Raw genomic sequence first — 17474 nt, 5'->3', positions numbered from 1 at the left:
AATATTATAAAAAGTATATAAAATAATTAAGATATGCATTATGTATGGAAACATGAACAAGCATAGTTAACTAGAGGAAATTTCTCCTACAGATTCACGGTAATATAACTAGAATGTGTAAGCTTTTCTAAATACTTGTTAGTGTCCATTACATGCTGCTGTATTGGGTGAAAAGACATCTCAGGACAGCTTTTCTAAAACAGATAAACCGATCACAATCAATCCCTAGAACCTGCAAAAAATGTTTGTCTTTTATTATTCCCTTAGCATAGCAGAAAAGGCACTCCCTTAGAAATTGAAGATATGAATTCTTGATCCAAGTAACATTTTTATATATGACATAATTTTCATCTGTAGAGAATTGATCTGAAGCTGAATTACCTTATGTCTCAGGTTCTGATGTCTTTCATTTTTATTTTTATTGGTAAAAGTTTTTGAGGATTGTATGAGGATTACATAAAATGTATATGCATATAGTATTGCATTCTACATCTACGTGATTCGGGACAAATAGACATTTGTAGTTTTTCAGCAATGGTTGGTGATACTTGTAAAACTGAACTTTAGTGCAAGTGTTTTTAACTTAGTCTGTCAACATTGATTGACATAAGTCTGGAAGCAACTCCTAAGAAAAGAGAATTTCAGTGAAAACAGTTTTTACTAATTAAAGAACAAAAATGTGAATAGGACTTAATACAGGTGAGTGAACTTCTAAAGAATAGTTAACAAGTTTAAATTGGTTTTAATGCTAACATAAAAATCTTGAACCTTAAGCCCAGTTAAATTTATTGATATTTCTAGCATTGGCATGGTCCTTATGTTCCCCTAGACACCATTAATATGTACTAGGTCATCAGCCTTTTTGGGATTCAGTTGTAGTCTTCTGCTTTATAGCTGTCCTATTCCTATCTTATCTTAGTCCCTGACCTGAGTGGAAAACATTTCCAGTTTGACCCTGAGATTTTTTTTCTGGATTTTAAACTATCCTAGGTGGTCTGTATGGCTTTAGTACTATTCAGTATGAAGACAATATGAAGAAATTGATGAGATTTCATCTGTTTCTGGAAACTATATTTTTTACCTCAGTTCCTATCAACATGAAAAGCCTGTTAATTTCTTAGAACTTTAAAGCTGTCATTTCTTTGGGACTAACCACAAAATGTCCCATTTTCCAATTGAGTAGTGACTCAACTATTAACCGATCACCTGGTAAGATCACTGATCTCAAGTTGTATCTCCCATTAAGCCATTTCTAGTTTGGTTACCCTACCTTACTTTCCCTAGTTTTTCTTGCTGGCTAATGACTACAGTATATTATTTATACTTAAAATATTCTACATGTGAATATCATATGCTGTGTTTATAAGAGAAGCAAGAAGAGGGTAACAAAAGGAAGCAGTTATCAAGAAAAAATAGAGTAACTATTAAAAGCAGACACAAAAACTCAATATAGCAATCAAAGTTACTTAGTATAGAAGAAAATAGTTTTGAGTACTTTATTGAATCCCAAGTATATCATGTCTTAAAATTCTACAATAACTGATGTTAAAAAAGCCTTTAAAGCAATGGTTCTTAACCAGAAAGGTGTGTGTGTGTGTGTGTGTGTGTGTGTGTGTGTGTGTATGATTATGTTTGAGGTAGAACTCAGGACCAACATCTCTGTAAATTTCCTTACTAATTCTCATTAATATCCTTGATTAAATACATTGTTCTAACATAGCAAAAATGATAAAATTACATTCAGTATGTGCTGCTTAAGACTGCAGGCATTTTATAAAATCAGTGTAATTTCAGTCATTAAGGGAAAAAAGAAACAAAGCTCTAGTAGAAAAATGGGCAAACGCAGAAAAAGAATGCAAGAAGAAATATAGATGACTATTAACTTTGTGAAAATATATTCACCCTCATTCTTAGGCAAATAAGTATATATATTTTTCCTAACCAGATCATCAAAACTGAAAAGATTTATAATCCTGAATTTGGTTTTTATTTGTAGAAACAGAAACTCAAGTATAGTGCTGATAGGACTATAAATACAAATTTGGAAGGTAGATTGGCAATATGTATCAAAGTTATAAATGCTTTTATTATCTGATCAGTAATTTTATCCTAGGAATTTATTCTAAAGAATTTGGAAAACTCATTGCAAAACATTCATAATTTGACCTGTATGGTTAAGTCAGCATTTTTTTAAAAAGTCTGAAAGGTTACATAGTATAATTAAATGATACCAGTAGTTATAGCTGAAAAGCAGAACTGCAGATAATCCTATATAATAAAAGGGTAATATGCAAATTGACCCTAACAGCAGAAAGACTGGGAATGACTGGTCACTATGACACACACTGACCACCAGGGGGCAGATGCTCAATGCAGGAGCTGTCCCCTGGTTGTCAGCGAGCTCCCACAGCGCGAGCTCTCCTCAGCCGCTAGCCAGGCTGATGGCTGCCAGTTCAGCAGTGGTGGTGGGAGCCTCTCCTGCCTCCTCAGCAGCGCTAAGGATGTCCGAATGCAGTTTAGGCCTGCTCCCCGCTAGCAAGTAGACATCCCCTGAGGGCTGCCGGGCTGCCAGAGGGATGTCTGATTGCCATCTTAGGCCCAATCCCCAGGGGAGCGGGCCTAAGCCAGCAGGTGGTCATCCCCTGAGGGGCCCCAGACTGCAAGAGGGCACAGGCCGGGCTGAGGGATGCCCCCCTCTCCCCCAGTTGCACAAATTTTTGTGCACTGGGCCTCTAGTCCTATATAATAAAAGGTTAATATGCTAATTGACTGAATGGCAGAACAACTGGTTGCTATGACAAACACTGACCACCAGGGGGCAGATGCTCAACACATGAGGAGTGCTGCTCAGCCAGAAGCCGGGCTCATGGCTGGCAAGCACAGCGGCAGTGGCAGGAGCCTCTCCCGCCTCTGCGGCAGTGCTAAAGATGTCCAGCTGCCACTCCGTGGGAGCGGGCCTAAGCCATAAGTTAGACATCCCCTGAGGGTGCCCGGACTGCAAGAGGGCACAGGCCAGACTGAGGGACCCCCATGAATACACAATTTTCATGCACCGGGCCTCTGGTTATTTTATAATGTTAGTGACTAAGTGGATGGCATTAGTACACAGGAGAGATTCACAAGTTCTCTTGCCTTTAAAAATGTAAATATCCGGAGAGTTGAAGAGACACAATAGGGAGATGGTTACTTTCTGGACTGACTAAAGTTGCTTATTGATTTCAGTCAATGCTGAGATCTGAATCTCCTGATTTTTTTCATTGCCCTGACAACCAGGCTGAGCCCCTTTAAAGATTTACTAAAAATTTAAACAGGAATCCCATTATCCACTCAGGAAAGTCGTTAGTACTCAAGATTGTAGCCTATTTTGTTGGTTTGTAATTTTTTTTCTTTTAAGATATTTAAATATTTTACTATTTTGATCTAAAGATACTTTAAGGCTATTGAATTCTTTGTACTCTGAGGAAATTCTCTATACTCTTAGGCAATTCTGTATTAAACTCTTTCAATTTCATGGAATCTGACGTTCCATATTCTTTCTCCCACTCCTCCCTCCAGCTTTTTTGAAGTACTAGCAGCCTGGTGTACAAAATTTGTGCACGGGGTGGGAGGGGGGGTCCCTCAGTCCGGCCTGCATGCTCTCGCAATCCGGGACCCCTCGGGGGATGTCCAACTGCCAGTTTGAAATGGCAGTCAGACATCCCTCTCGCAATCCAGGACCACTGGCTCCTAACTGCTCACCTGCCTGCCTGCTTTATTGCCCCTAACCACTCTGCCTGCCTGATCTCCCCTAACTGCTTGCCTGCCTGCCTGATCACCCATAACCACTTGCCTGCCTCCCTGATCGCCCCTCACCGCCTTTGTCTGACTGCCTGATCGCCCCTAACTACTCTGCCTGTCTGCCTGATTGCCCCTAACTGCTCGCCTGCCTCCCTGATCACCCCTAACCGCCTCTGCCTCGCCCCCCCGCCACCGCGGCTTCATCTGGCATGACGTCCAGAAGGTCATTCAGCTGTCCAGTCTAATTAGCTTATTATACTTTTATTATTATAATCAACAAAATTTTGTATATCTAAAGTGTACAGTGTGGGAATTTGCTGTATACATTGTGAAATATTTACAGTTAATTAACACTTCTATCACCTCACAGTTTCCTTTTGTGTATGTGTGTGAAAATGCTTAAGAGCTACTCAGTAAATTTTAAGTATGCAATACAATATTGACTGTAGGCACCATGCCGTACATTAGATCTCAGAACTTATTATCATAAAGCTGATAGTTTGTACGATTTGACCAAAATATACCAATTTCCACTATCCATATTCTGTCTACTCTTGTAGATAGAAAGTTATAGTTAAATTCTGATTATTTAACAAGTTTTATTTAGCACTGAGTCACAACTTCGTAGGTTATTCTAATGGCAATTTGACTCTAATTTTCCCCCCTTTTTTGCTGCATTAAGTTAATAAAGAACATGTATTTTCTTTTATAAGGGGGAGTAAACCTGTTTTCATTGGAGAGAGGGAATATCAAGAATCAACTGGAGAATTATTCAAATCTATAAAAAATTTAACTACTTTAAGTAGTGGTGTACAAGATAAATGTACAAGATTCAATGATTTTTGAAAGTCTTACATATAAAGAAAACTAACAAAAAACTTAAAAATCCAGCGCATAAGATAAATAGTATCTACTGTGATACTGAGTTTTTCTCAGATTCATTTACAGTTTTAGTATCAGTCAAAATCGCAATAGGATTTTTCTTTTGGAACGAATAGGAAAGAGACAGTGGGAGATACCTTGAAAAAATTATTCTGTAAATTAAATAGTCAAGATATTTTGAAAAAATGAGCAAGTACTTGTCATATCAATATGAGCAAAGACTGCAGTGCTACTTTAATAAGACATTGTGATTCTGATAGACCAGTGGACTAAAACAGACCCTAATATATGTAAGAATTTGGTAGCAACTTAAATTAGAAAAGGAAGGATTATTTAAAAAAATAATAATGGTATTAGAATAAGTGTTAACCAGAAAAGAAATGAAGTTAAAATTTCCCCTCAAAGCTCTATCAAAAAGATTTCAGATGGATTAAAGTTTATTATGAAATAGAAGCCACAAGAAGCTAGAAGAAATGTAGGTAAATATTGGATGACCTAGGGCAGTGGTAGGCAAACTCATTAGTCAGCAGAGCCAAATATCAACAGTACAACGATTGAAATTTCTTTTAAGAGCCAAATTGTTTAAACTTAAACTATATAGGTAGGTACATTGTTATTAACCTACCTATATAGGTTAAGTACTATTGATAGTTGGCGCCTCCCCCGCGCTGCATATCCCGCGGCCCACCTGCGCCGTCTCCCATCGCCCAACCGACCGACACCCCCCACTTCTTCTAATGCCACTTCAAAATAGACTCGCCCAGGCCGAAAACTGACTTCTGCGCATGGGCCACGAAGTTTCAGTCGCACTGTACATGCGCGTCCACACGTGGTATTTTGTGGAAGAGCCACACTCAAGGGGCCAAAGAGCCGCACGTGGCTTACGAGCCGTGGCTTGCCAGCCACTGACCTAGGGAAAGGAGTTTGTTTATAAGCATAGAAACAGTGAAAGAAATCATGCTGGAAAAGGTAGATCATTCTTAATACATAAGAGTTGAAAACTTCTACAGTAAAAGCAGACAAGAGGAAAAATTAGAAAACCATTTCCAATGAATTGACATAGTGTACACACAGATGTACACATCTGCCTGTTTAGGGGCAGGGAAGAGATGACTTCTGGTTCTAAACATTTTGGGATAACTCCCAGAAAAATGCATGTGCTACATATGCCCAGTAACAAGTTTGCGCACACACACACATATGCCATAACTTTCAGTGTAATTTTCAGAGATTCGTGGTCATAAGAGTTTTATGGATCACAAAAGAAGTACCTGGTAAATATGAATAAACTTTAACTTTCTTATTAAAGAAATTGAAGATTTCTTAAAATGGTATATTGTTGAATATTGGCAAAAATATTTCTAGTGGGATATAAATTAGTAAAATCTCCCTGAAAAGCCGTTTGGTTTTTAAAATGTCAATCTTATTTTAAAATTCTATTTCTAGAACTTATTTTAAGGAAACTTCAGAATCTCAGACAAATTTTTATGCAACAATGATCATTATGTACTGAAGTGCTTATTTTAACTTATAGTAGCAAAAAATTGGAAGCGACCTGAATGATCAACTTTAGTATAATGGTTATTATAAATCATGATTTAGCCATGTAATAAAATATCACACAGCCATTATATGTAATGTTTTTAAAGACTGGTGATTTGAGAAAACAAAATGTACTGTTAAATGAAAAAAGGAAATGTTGTAAGATGGTTAAAATAAAGGTTGTTTCTAGGTGATAGGACTATTGGTGATTTTTAATTAATTTTTCATTTCTATATTCCTCCCCTCATTTATTTATGTAGTATGTATTAGTTTTATATTTAAAACACTTTCAAAAACTTTTATTCTAATCTGTTATATAATTTTAAAGAGTATTACTTAAAATCAGTAAAATGGCAGTGATTTGACTCTCAAGTATATATGCAAGTTTTGTTCTTTTTGAAAATGCAAATTGTTATGGTTCAAGAAATTTTATCTTAAATGTTGAATTAAGACAAAAAATTAATTTTTTGATTCCTTTTCCTCCTAGAAGTGGAAGACTTATTTTCTTCACTTAAACATATCCAACATACTTTGGTAGATTCTCAGAGCCAGGAGGATATTTCACTACTTTTACAACTTGTACAAAATAAAGATTTCCAGAATGCATTTAAAATACACAACGCTGTCACAGTACACATGAGCAAGGCCAGTCCTCCGTTTCCTCTTATCTCCAATGCACAAGATCTTGCACAAGAGGTATGTATTTTAAAGATATTATTGACATATATATAACAAAGTAATTGTTAGCCATAATAAGGTAGTATTATTAGAAAATACTGGTGTGAATATAAAACTTGTTTGAATTAATTACTACTAATCACATAAGAATAATTTATTGTGTTAGGAAATATTTTCTAAGTACATTTTATCCTGGAAAATATATATGCTTATTTCTATTTTTGTGGTTGTTAATTCTCACCCGAGGATATTTTCCATTAATTTTTTTAGAAAGAGTGGAATGGAGGGGGAGAGATAGAGAAACATTAATGTGAGAGGGACACATCGACTGGTTGCTTCCCATACACACCCCTGACCAGGGCCAGGGATCAAGCCTGCAACCAAGGTATATGCCTTTGACTAGAATCAAACCCAGGATCCTTCTGTCCGTGGGCTGCCACTCTATTCACTGAGCAAGTCCAGCTAGGGCTATACTTATTTCAGAGTCAGAACTCTGCTTCACTAAAGAAGAGAGTTTGTTTTGTATACAAAATTATATATTTGCATGGTAAGAGAAGTATTTTTCTATGTTACTAAAGGGGAAAGTTTTTTAATGCTTTTTGTATAATTTTTTTTAAATATATTTTTATTGATTTCAGAGAAGAAGGGAGAGGGAGAGAGATAGAAACATTGATGATGATAGAGAATCATGATTGGCTGCCTGCTGCATGCCTCCTATTAGGAATCGAGCCCGCAACCCAGGCATGTGCCCTTGACTGGAATCGAACCCCAGACCCTTCGGTCCACAGGCAGATGCTCTATCCACTGAGCCAGACTGGCTAGGGCTTAGTATAGTTTTATTTTAAGCATATACATCATAAACTGAGGTAAATGAATACCAATGAGATAAAAATTATATCTGATAAGCTGGTATTACAAATATTCTAGAGGCCCAGTACACGAAAATTTGTGCACTTGGGGGGTTCCTGAGACCTCTTGCAGCCCACGGCCCCGAGGAGGCAGGAGAGATTCCCGCCACTGCTGCTGCATTCGTAGCCCTCAGCCCAGCTTGTGACTGAGCAGAGCTCCCCCAATGGAAGTGCACTAACCACCAGGGGGCAGCTCCTGTGTTGAGCATCTGCCTTCTGGTGGTCAGTGCGCATCATAGCGGCCAGTCATTCCACTGTTAGGGTCCATTTGCATTTTACCCTTTTATTACATAGGACTAGAGGCCCATGAATTTGTGCACAGTTGGGGTCCGGCTGGCCTTGCCTCCAATCAGGGGTGGGGGGTGTTCAGGGATGGGGCCAGCTAGTGGGAGGGGCTGCGGGCGGTTGGCCAGCCAGCCCCGCACCCTGGTCAAACTCCAGGTTGAGGGGACAATTTGAATATTAGCCTTTTATGATATAGGAGAACTTCTAAGATTTGTTACTAGTAGATACAGTCTTGTGCTGCATAATGACATTTCAGTCAGTAACAAACCACACATATGACAGTGGTTCCATAAGATTATAACAGAGTTGCAGGCATCCTAACACAACACATTACTCGCATGTTTGTGGTGATGCTGGTGTAAATAAACCTGCACTGCCTGTCATATAAAAGAATACCACTGGCCGAAACCGGTTTGGCTCAGTGGATAGAGCGTCAGCCTGCGGACTGAAAGGTCCCAGGTTCGATTTTGGTCAAGGGGATGTACCTGTTTGCGGGTACATCTCCCAGTGGGAGATGTGCAGGAGGCAGCTGATCGATGTTTCTCTCTCATCGATGTTTCTAACTCTCTATCTCTCTCCCTCCCTCTCTGTAAAAAATCAATAAAATATATTTAAAAAAAAAAGAATACCATTGTGTTATAGTTGCCTATAGTGTTTAGTATAGTAACATGCTGTACACATTTGTAGTCTAAGAGCAATTGGCTACCCCATAGCCTAGATGTGTAGTAGGCTATACCATCTAGATTTGTGTGAGTACATTCTATGATGATAGCATGATGAAATTGCCTAATGACTCACTTCTCAGAAGTTATCAAGTGGTGAATGACTGTATTTTGAAGTTATTCCTCTATAAAACCTGTGTAGAAGTTTGAAAATAATTCAATTTTCATGTACAGTGAGAGGTCTAGTTTCCACTGTTTGTTGTGCTCAGTGTTTAATGTGTTCTGCAAACAGCTTTTAATTGAAGGTTTTACAAAGATATAAATAAGCCATCTCCCATCTTGGTGGGGGGTGGACATTTTGACATAAAAACTAATTGTGGCCCAGCTGGTGTGGCTCAGTGGTTGAATGTCGACCTATGAACCAGGAAGTCATGGTTGGATTCCTGGTCAGGGCACATGCCTGGGTTGTATTCCTGGGTTGCAGGCTTGATCCCTAGTAAGGGGTGTGCAGTGATTCTCATCGTTGATGTTTCTATCTCTCCCTCTTCCTTTCTCTGATATCAATAAAATACAATTCAAATTAAAAAAAACACTAACCATTCTGGAAGCCCATCAAGTAAATTTATTTCATGAAATCCAGACACAAGACAAAAAATGGAGTGGGGGAAAGGGTAGGACCTCCAGAGCTACAGACTTATAAAATAGGTTAGAAGGCACTTTGCATTATTGCAAATTACTTTTTTATGTGTAATAGAGATTTGGAAATAGAAAAGGAATGAAAGAGGCATTGACAATGAGAATATACATAGTATAATCTTTGGGGGAAAGTAATCCACAGAGCAAAGTTTGTACCTATAAATATTTATTATAGAAGAAAAAGTGGAAATAAATGAACTGAACGTAACAGCTTATGTGATTAAAGATTAAAAAATAAACTAAAGCAGAAGAAAGATATTGAATTATTTTAGTGGAAAGAACAATAGATTGAACATTAGAAGCTGGTTTTTTGAAAATTACAAAAAAATGGAGAAACTTTTGATAAGTTAGATGAAGAAAAATATATCAGTAACATTAGGAATGAATAAAGGCGCATGAATACAGACACAGAAGATTAAAAACTATAGCATATAGTTTTCTTACTAAATGTGGAAGAGCTATCAGATGGGTGGTTTTCTAAAAAAATATAAATTGTCAAAAGTGATGTAAGAAATGCTAGCCAAAAAAAGTAGACCAGTAGCTATAGATAAAATTGAAAATCAGAAATCCACCCCCAAAAATATCTACCAGGCCTGAATGGTTTTATGTACAAGGTCTATCAAAACATTCAGGAGCATATAATTCTAATGTTAAATAAATTTTTTTGACACATAAAGATAGACTATTTTCCAATTCATTATATGTACTAGGATATAATGACCCTAGATCAGAGTTCCTCAAACTTTTTAAACAGAGGGCCAGTTCACTGTCCCTCAGACATTCCACACATGCGCACTGCGGTCCTGGGACGAGTAGGCTGCTAAGCAGGACAGGCAGCGGCGGCAAAAACACCCGGCGGGCCGGATAAATGTTTTCGGCAGGCCGTAGTTTGAGGACCCCTGCCCTAGATAGTAATGACCTAGACAGTTTTATAAATCACTGTACATTGACCACACTCACCAAGTAGAGGCCAATCCAGTTTCTGAATATTAATGTAGAAACCTTAAAATATCAATAACTCATAGATCAAAATACATTAAATAATACTTTATTATGTGCTTAGTTTATATGGATTATCTCCATCTTTTGAGAACCTTCAAATGGTAGCTGTCATTCTACAGATGAGGAAACAAAGACTAAAAAATTCATCATAGTCAAATGGAGTTTACCCTAGGAATTTAAGAACTGCTTCACAGTGGGAAATTTTTAAATGTAATTTACTATAATATGGTGATTGCTGCACTACTCTTACATAAATTGATCTTGTTAGTCTGTAACCCTTGAAAGTGTCATCTGTGATTTAAAATATAGTTGCATAAACATGATTAAAAACTATAAAATATCAAGATAACTTAGTTTTTCTTCCGCTGTGTAATTATTAATCTGTTTTATAGTATGTTAGGAGAAATTTACAAGAAAATAGTTCATTTGTATGCATAAATACCAAAATCCTATCTAGTGTTGTCTTTTTAAATAATGTTATTGTTAACCATGATAACAAGATTAAAAACTGTGAGAAAAAATAATTTTTTTCTAATAACTCTTTTTAGTGCCTTTCTTATAAGTAATTTTTTACAACTTTAAATTGTATCTTTTTAAAAATACATGTATAGGTGCTGGTGATATTTTCTGTACCCTAGGAAGAATTCATCTTTCTTTTTGTTCCTTAGGTACAAATTGTTTTGAAGTCAATCCACCAGAAGGAAGGACAAGAACTAACTGCTTTGCTGAATGCTCCACATATTCAGGTAGAAAATGTATAGAGCATTATGTATATGTGGTTTTTCCAACTTCTAAGTCTCTCTGAATCAGTCCCTTAGGGCTAGAAGAGACTTCAAATATTATTGATAGGCTGTTTAGTTATTTACAACTCCCACTATGAAATAATTATTGTTGGATTATATATTTTCATATTTAAAATAAACATTAGTTTTGAAACAACTTATTCTTTAAAAAAAATTCTTCCCTATCCCCACCCCCCCATAAATTTAAATTATCTATGGTTTTGGGCCTTTGAATTGACTTTGTTTTTTTGCAGTATAATAAGCACTTCAGACTTTCAGAACCTATCCCAGAGTATGCCTGTTGCACCTAACATATCTTTTTATTATTACTTTTGTTGTTGTTAATCCTCACCCGAGGATATTTTTCCATTAATTTTCAGGGAGAGTGGAAGAGAGAGGGAAAGACAGAAACATCGATGTGAGAGAAACACATCTATTGGTTGCCTCCTGCAGGAGCCCTGACCAGGGCCCAGGCCGGGAAGCAGCCTGCAACCAAGTTATGTGCCCTGACCAGAATCGAACCTGGGACCCTTTCGTCCACAGGCTTATGCTCTATCCACTGAGCCAGACCGACCAGGACCCTCACACATCTTTAATTGTTACTAGCTTGAAAGATACAAGGTTGCATTTGTACCTCATTGGAAGGTTTTAAAACAAATCTGAATATATCATTAATTATAGTATTTATTTTAAAGGTTTAATGATCAGAATACTATGGATTTTTTTTTGAAACAGGCACTTTTACTGGCCCATGATAAGGTTGCTGAGCAGGAAATGCAGCTAGAGCCCATTACAGTTGAGAGAGTTTATGAAAGCGTTGGCCAGTACGGAGGAGAAACTGTAAAAATAGTTCGTATAGAAAAGGCTCGAGATATTCCATTGGTAAGTATTCCATGAATCTGATCTGAGATCCTTTCTACGCAGGGATCTTTTTTATAGCAGACAGTTAAAGACCTCTTTATGCTTCTGGTAGTTTTTCTCTTTTGAGATAAATTTGTTGAAATTATTTTATGTTCTTTCTCATACTCCTTTTTCAGAGAAAAATGTGTTCATCTTTCTCACCCCTAATTTGATGAAAATAGTAGCTTGTGAAATAATTGTTGAGGTACAAAGGGATAAGTAACCTGCTTTATTATTCTCCTAATTTAAAAAAAATCTCATCTTTTAATTCAATTAAAATCTGTTGACACATAATTACGTATATATACTTCACATATACTTAAAAGTGTGTATTTATTATGTTAATATTTGTTTTATAGTTTTTTCAGGTAAAACTTTTTTCAATCTCTTCTTAGTCTGCTATTATTGCCTTAATTTTCTTTCCTTTATTTTCAAGAATCCTGATCTCAAATTGTGTTTTGAATAGTGGGATTCATAAATACAGACTGTATTTTATGGGCAGTTTATGTAACTTAGTTTTTTTCCCCACTAGAAAAAAAAATTGGGAAAATTTAGGGTAAAAATCTTAAAACTCTGTCTACTTTGAAGCTTTTTTTCTGTATTTTCTATCTCCATTTTTGAATATGTATGTTTAATTGTGTTCCTCATTTGTGTAATATTAATGTTTAATATATTTTAATGTGAATTGGATGTAGCTATAATATTTAACATTTGTATAGTAACCAGAATAGTTTTCATTCCCCATCATATTTTAAATTTTAAAAAAGAACTTTTATAGATATGTCATATTCTCGAATTACACCTAAATATAGTATAACCATTTTGAATAGCATCCAACATATAGAGAACAAGTCTTCAGGTGATTTTTAAGCAAGTGCATTTTTCTGTTGTATGCTTCAAAAGCCTGCTTGATTTTTAAAATTTTATTGAATGCAATGTTTCTGCAGCAGAAAATGTAAGGAAAATGGTCACCTAAATAGTAACCCAATTATCTTAATTACTCTAGCTCTGTAAGTCAATTTCTTCCTCAAGATAACTGAAGGGTAGTATTATTGAATAGAAAAAGAATAAGAATTAAAAAATGAAGAAATCTTTAACCAAAAAGTTGCATTTTTATTTTAAAATTGGATGTTGAATTTTTTAGGGTGCTACAGTTCGTAACGAAATGGATTCTGTCATCATTAGTCGGATAGTAAAAGGGGGTGCTGCAGAGAAAAGTGGTCTTTTACATGAAGGAGATGAAGTTCTGGAGATTAATGGCATTGAAATTCGGGGGAAAGATGTAAATGAGGTTTTTGACTTGTTGGTAAGTTGACACAGGTAGACGAATATTTGGTAGGTTTTTGAAAGTTGGATTTTTTGTTATTAGACTAAAGAATAAAACATTTTAAAGTATTTTAAAAATAATTGCTAAGAGGACTAGATAATTTGTAGCCTAATTTTCACATGATATTTTTACAATATTTATTAGTAGAGTTTTATTTTTGCATTGGTACTACTGATATTGTCTTTATTTTGAGCTTTGTTAATATCAGGTATATTTTATTTACCTCTGAAGTCACTAATATATCTCATTAATCCATTCAACATATATTTATTTAAGTGCCTACTATGGGCCAGCTGCTAGAGAAACAGTAACAAAGCAAAGCCCATGCCTTCATGATATTTATATTCATTTTGTTTATGATCTACAATTAATTGTTATTTTCTTAGTAATGTTAGGTAATAGCAGTGGTGTACATCTACATTGTCCAATAGTTACATGTGCTAGCTATTTTGATTTAAACTAAGTAACAATTAAAATTGAGTTTCTCATTCCTAACAACTGTATTCTAGATAAGAACAGTATGTAGCTAATGGCTCTCATATTATGGTATAGATATAGAATATTTATATGATCATAAAAAGTTCTATTAGAGAGTGCTTGTATAATCAAGAAGCCGTTTATAAACAGCTTTTGAGAGCAATTTCTGATCACTGTATATATCCCCACAAATCAGATTTATATTCTTATTGACTTAACATCAATTGCTACAAAAGAATCTCTCCTATCTGCTGATGTCTGCTGACAAATCTAGAAAACATCCTTATGTCCTTATTTTCACTGAACCCCATTTATTGCTTTGGGAGAGCAAAGTGCAAGTGATCATTGTTTTTAGCCTTTGTTTTATTGGCTGCTATCTCTGGTTTGAGCACTGCTTCCTGCTATCTCAGGACCAGAAAATATGATTATTGTTCTATTGTCTAAACTGGAAGTATCTGAACAATAGTTAGTGGGTGTACTGGGAAATAATAGTGAACCTAGCAATAAGACTATAAAATTAAAAATAGAATGGATGACAGAGACAAAGCATCTGGGAAGTGAGAATATTTGTATCACTTTTCTTATCCGTGTCACAATTACTATTTCAATTTCTACTGTATTAAAATTTATGTATATCAGAGTAGGTAACCCAGAATTATTACAGCACTTTGGTATGTCCAACCCTTCACTGGGGAATCTTCCTAAACTTACACTAAGTAGAAGATCAAAACCCAAGACTTAAACTCTAAATGCCTTTGCCCAGTGTGCCAGAATTACAGAATGCCTTATTACTGGCTAGCTCTACTATAGTGGAGTCTATGAAAGGCATAATTTCTGCTTCCTGACAAAATGGGATTTATCTTTACTGATTTTTTTTTTAAGTCTCCTAGGGGTTCCAGAATAGTCCACTGTAGGGAATATTGATCATAAGATCATGAAATGACTTTCATAAATATGGATTTTAAGAATTACCTAATCTCTCTATTACAGTCTGATATGCATGGTACTTTGACATTTGTTCTGATCCCCAGTCAACAGATCAAGCCTCCTCCTGCCAAGGAAACTGTAGTAAGTGGTTTTTGTTGTTCATTATTTATTGTCTGATGGCTATGGTTTACTTTTTTCTAGATTAATAAAGTTTATTTTTTAGAGTAGTTTTAGGTTCATAGCAAAATGCAGGAAAAAGTTCAGTTTCACATACTTCTTATCCACACATATGCATAATCTCCCCATTATCATTGTCCTGTACCAGAATGATACATTTGTTACATCAATGATTTAATGGTTCCATTATTACTCAGAGTTCATATATATATATATACATACATACATACATACACACACACACACACACACACACACACATAGATACAGATATATAAATAAATATAAAAGCCTAAGTGACCTGTCGACTGGTTGCTATGGCCGCACTGACCACCAGGGGGCAGATGCTTATTACAGGAGCTGCCCCCTCCACCTGTGGTCAGTGTACTCTCACTGCCAACCTCCAGAGGCCTTCCCCACCCCCTCCTGCCCTATCGGCCCCGATGTGGGGCCGGTTGGCCAACCTTCCAGGGTCTCTCCCCCTGGCCGGCCGGCCGGCCCCGCAATAGGCCTCCATCTCCAGCCAGGCCAAGAGACCCCACCCGTGCATAAATTCGTACACTGGGCCTCTAGTAGTTTATAATGATTCGCTTTGGGTGGTGTACATTCTGTGGGTTTTGACAAATGTGTAATTCCATGGATTCACTCACCATTGTATCGTATAGAAGTTTCCCTGACCTAAAAATCCTCTGCTCTGTCTATTCATCAATTCCTCTTTCCAACCATGGCAACCACTGGTCTCTATAGTTTTGCCTTTTCCAGAATGTCTTATAGTTGGAATGTCATATAGTTGGCCATTTCAGGTTGGTATTTTCATTAGTGATAAACGTTTAAGTTTCCTTCGTGTCTCCTTATAGCTTGATAGCTCATTTCTTTTTAGCACTGAATACTATTCTGTTGTCTAAGATATACAACAGTTTATCCATTCGCCAACTGAAAGACATCTTGGTTGCTTCCAAGTTTTTGGTCCTTATAAATATCATTGCTATAAACATTCTTGTGCAGGTTTTTCTGTGGACATAAGTTTTCAGTTCATTAAAACTTACGCCCACACAAACACTTATACCATAGGTGTGATTATTTTGGATATCAGAAGTGTTACCTTAAATATTTCTTGCACTCAAATAAAAACAAGGAAATTCACTAGATTGTATTTAGATAAATATGAAATATCAATATTTTAGTGAGTAAACTCATAAAATGTCTTTTAGAATTTTTGTGACTTGTAACATCTTTGTCTTTTTCTGTTATTATAGGTGGGTTTATTTAACTTAAATATATCAGTGTAGGGGGAAGAAGTGCTTGTACACTTGTATTTTAGAATGAGCATTGTTTAACATTTACTCAACTAGCTATATTAAAAGACAGACTTTCTTACTGTGTGATCCAACAGTTCCATTCCTAGGTATATATCCAAGAGAATTGAAAACATATATCTAACACAAACTTGTACTTGAGTGATCACAGTAACATTATTTATAACTAGAGGCCCGGTGCACGAGATTCATGCACTGGGGTGTTGAGGGAGTCCCTCAGCCCAGCCTGCGCCCTCTCGCAGTCCGGGAGCCATTGGGGGATGTCTGACTGACGGCTTAGGCCCGCTACTCGGGGCAGTCGGACATCCTTAGCATTGCCGCAGAGGCGGGAGAGGCTCCTGCCACCGCCGCTGTGCTTGTCAGCCTTGAGCCTGGCTTCTGGCTGAGGGGCACTCCCCCTGTGGGAGCTTACTGACCACCAGGGGTAGCTCCTGCGTTGAGCAGGATAGGGCTGAAACCAGCTCTCCAACATTCCCTGAGGGGTCCCAGATTGCAGGAGGACGCAGGCTAGGCTGATGGACCCCACCAGTGCACATTCGGGGCTAGGGAGGGACACAGGAGGTTGGCCAGCCGGGGAGGGATCGCAGGAGGGGGCTGGTCCCCAGCAGCAAGCTAATCTACCAGTTGGAGCCTCTGCCCCTTGGTGGTCAGTGCACATCATAGCAACTGGTCGACTGTCCCCTGGTGGTCAGTGCACATCATAGCCAGCAGTTGAGAGGTCTTAGCGTATCATTAGCATTATTACACTTTGATTGGTTGAACGGACGACCAGACACTTAGCATATTAGGCTTTTATTATTATAGATGATGCTATGGGCATCTGTACACAAGTGTTTATGTAGACATAAATTTGACTTCTCTTGGGTAAATACCATAGCGGATTTATAATTGTTTTCTTGAGTAATTTTTTTTTACTAGGGTTTATTAAAAAAATGAACAGAGCACTTTCAATCTTTTATTTCTGAAGAAGTCTGGGATTATCTGGTTCTATAAAGATAAGGCAAAGTACAAGTGGAACCTACACATGATTTTTATATAGTACATGCTTAATCATCTTCTCAACCTCTTTTATGATTATTAAAAACAACAGGTTTAATCAAGTGTTCCACCCCTAAAAACCAATTTTGTTCAGCTGG

At 36.8% G+C, this 17474-nt stretch overlaps 1 protein-coding gene across 2 annotated transcripts in view; it reads left to right on the top strand.

Annotated features, from left to right (window-relative positions):
• Window positions 1–17474, top strand: part of MPP5 (membrane protein, palmitoylated 5) — a 64203-nt gene that overhangs the window by 15485 nt on the left and 31244 nt on the right. For both annotated transcript variants that reach the window (XM_006760781.2, XM_006760780.2), the window contains exons 3-7: window positions 6689–6897; window positions 11101–11178; window positions 11950–12096; window positions 13259–13420; window positions 14909–14986. In XM_006760781.2, coding sequence (XP_006760844.1) covers window positions 6689–6897; window positions 11101–11178; window positions 11950–12096; window positions 13259–13420; window positions 14909–14986 — 674 coding nt within the window. The remainder of the gene's footprint in view (window positions 1–6688; window positions 6898–11100; window positions 11179–11949; window positions 12097–13258; window positions 13421–14908; window positions 14987–17474) is intronic.

This window comes from Myotis davidii, unplaced genomic scaffold, assembly GCF_000327345.1.
Source record: "Myotis davidii unplaced genomic scaffold, ASM32734v1 scaffold17, whole genome shotgun sequence".
NCBI classification, from domain to species: domain Eukaryota; kingdom Metazoa; phylum Chordata; class Mammalia; order Chiroptera; family Vespertilionidae; genus Myotis; species Myotis davidii.
Note: the sequence above shows the minus strand (reverse complement) of the source record. Positions and strands in the feature narration are given on the sequence as shown.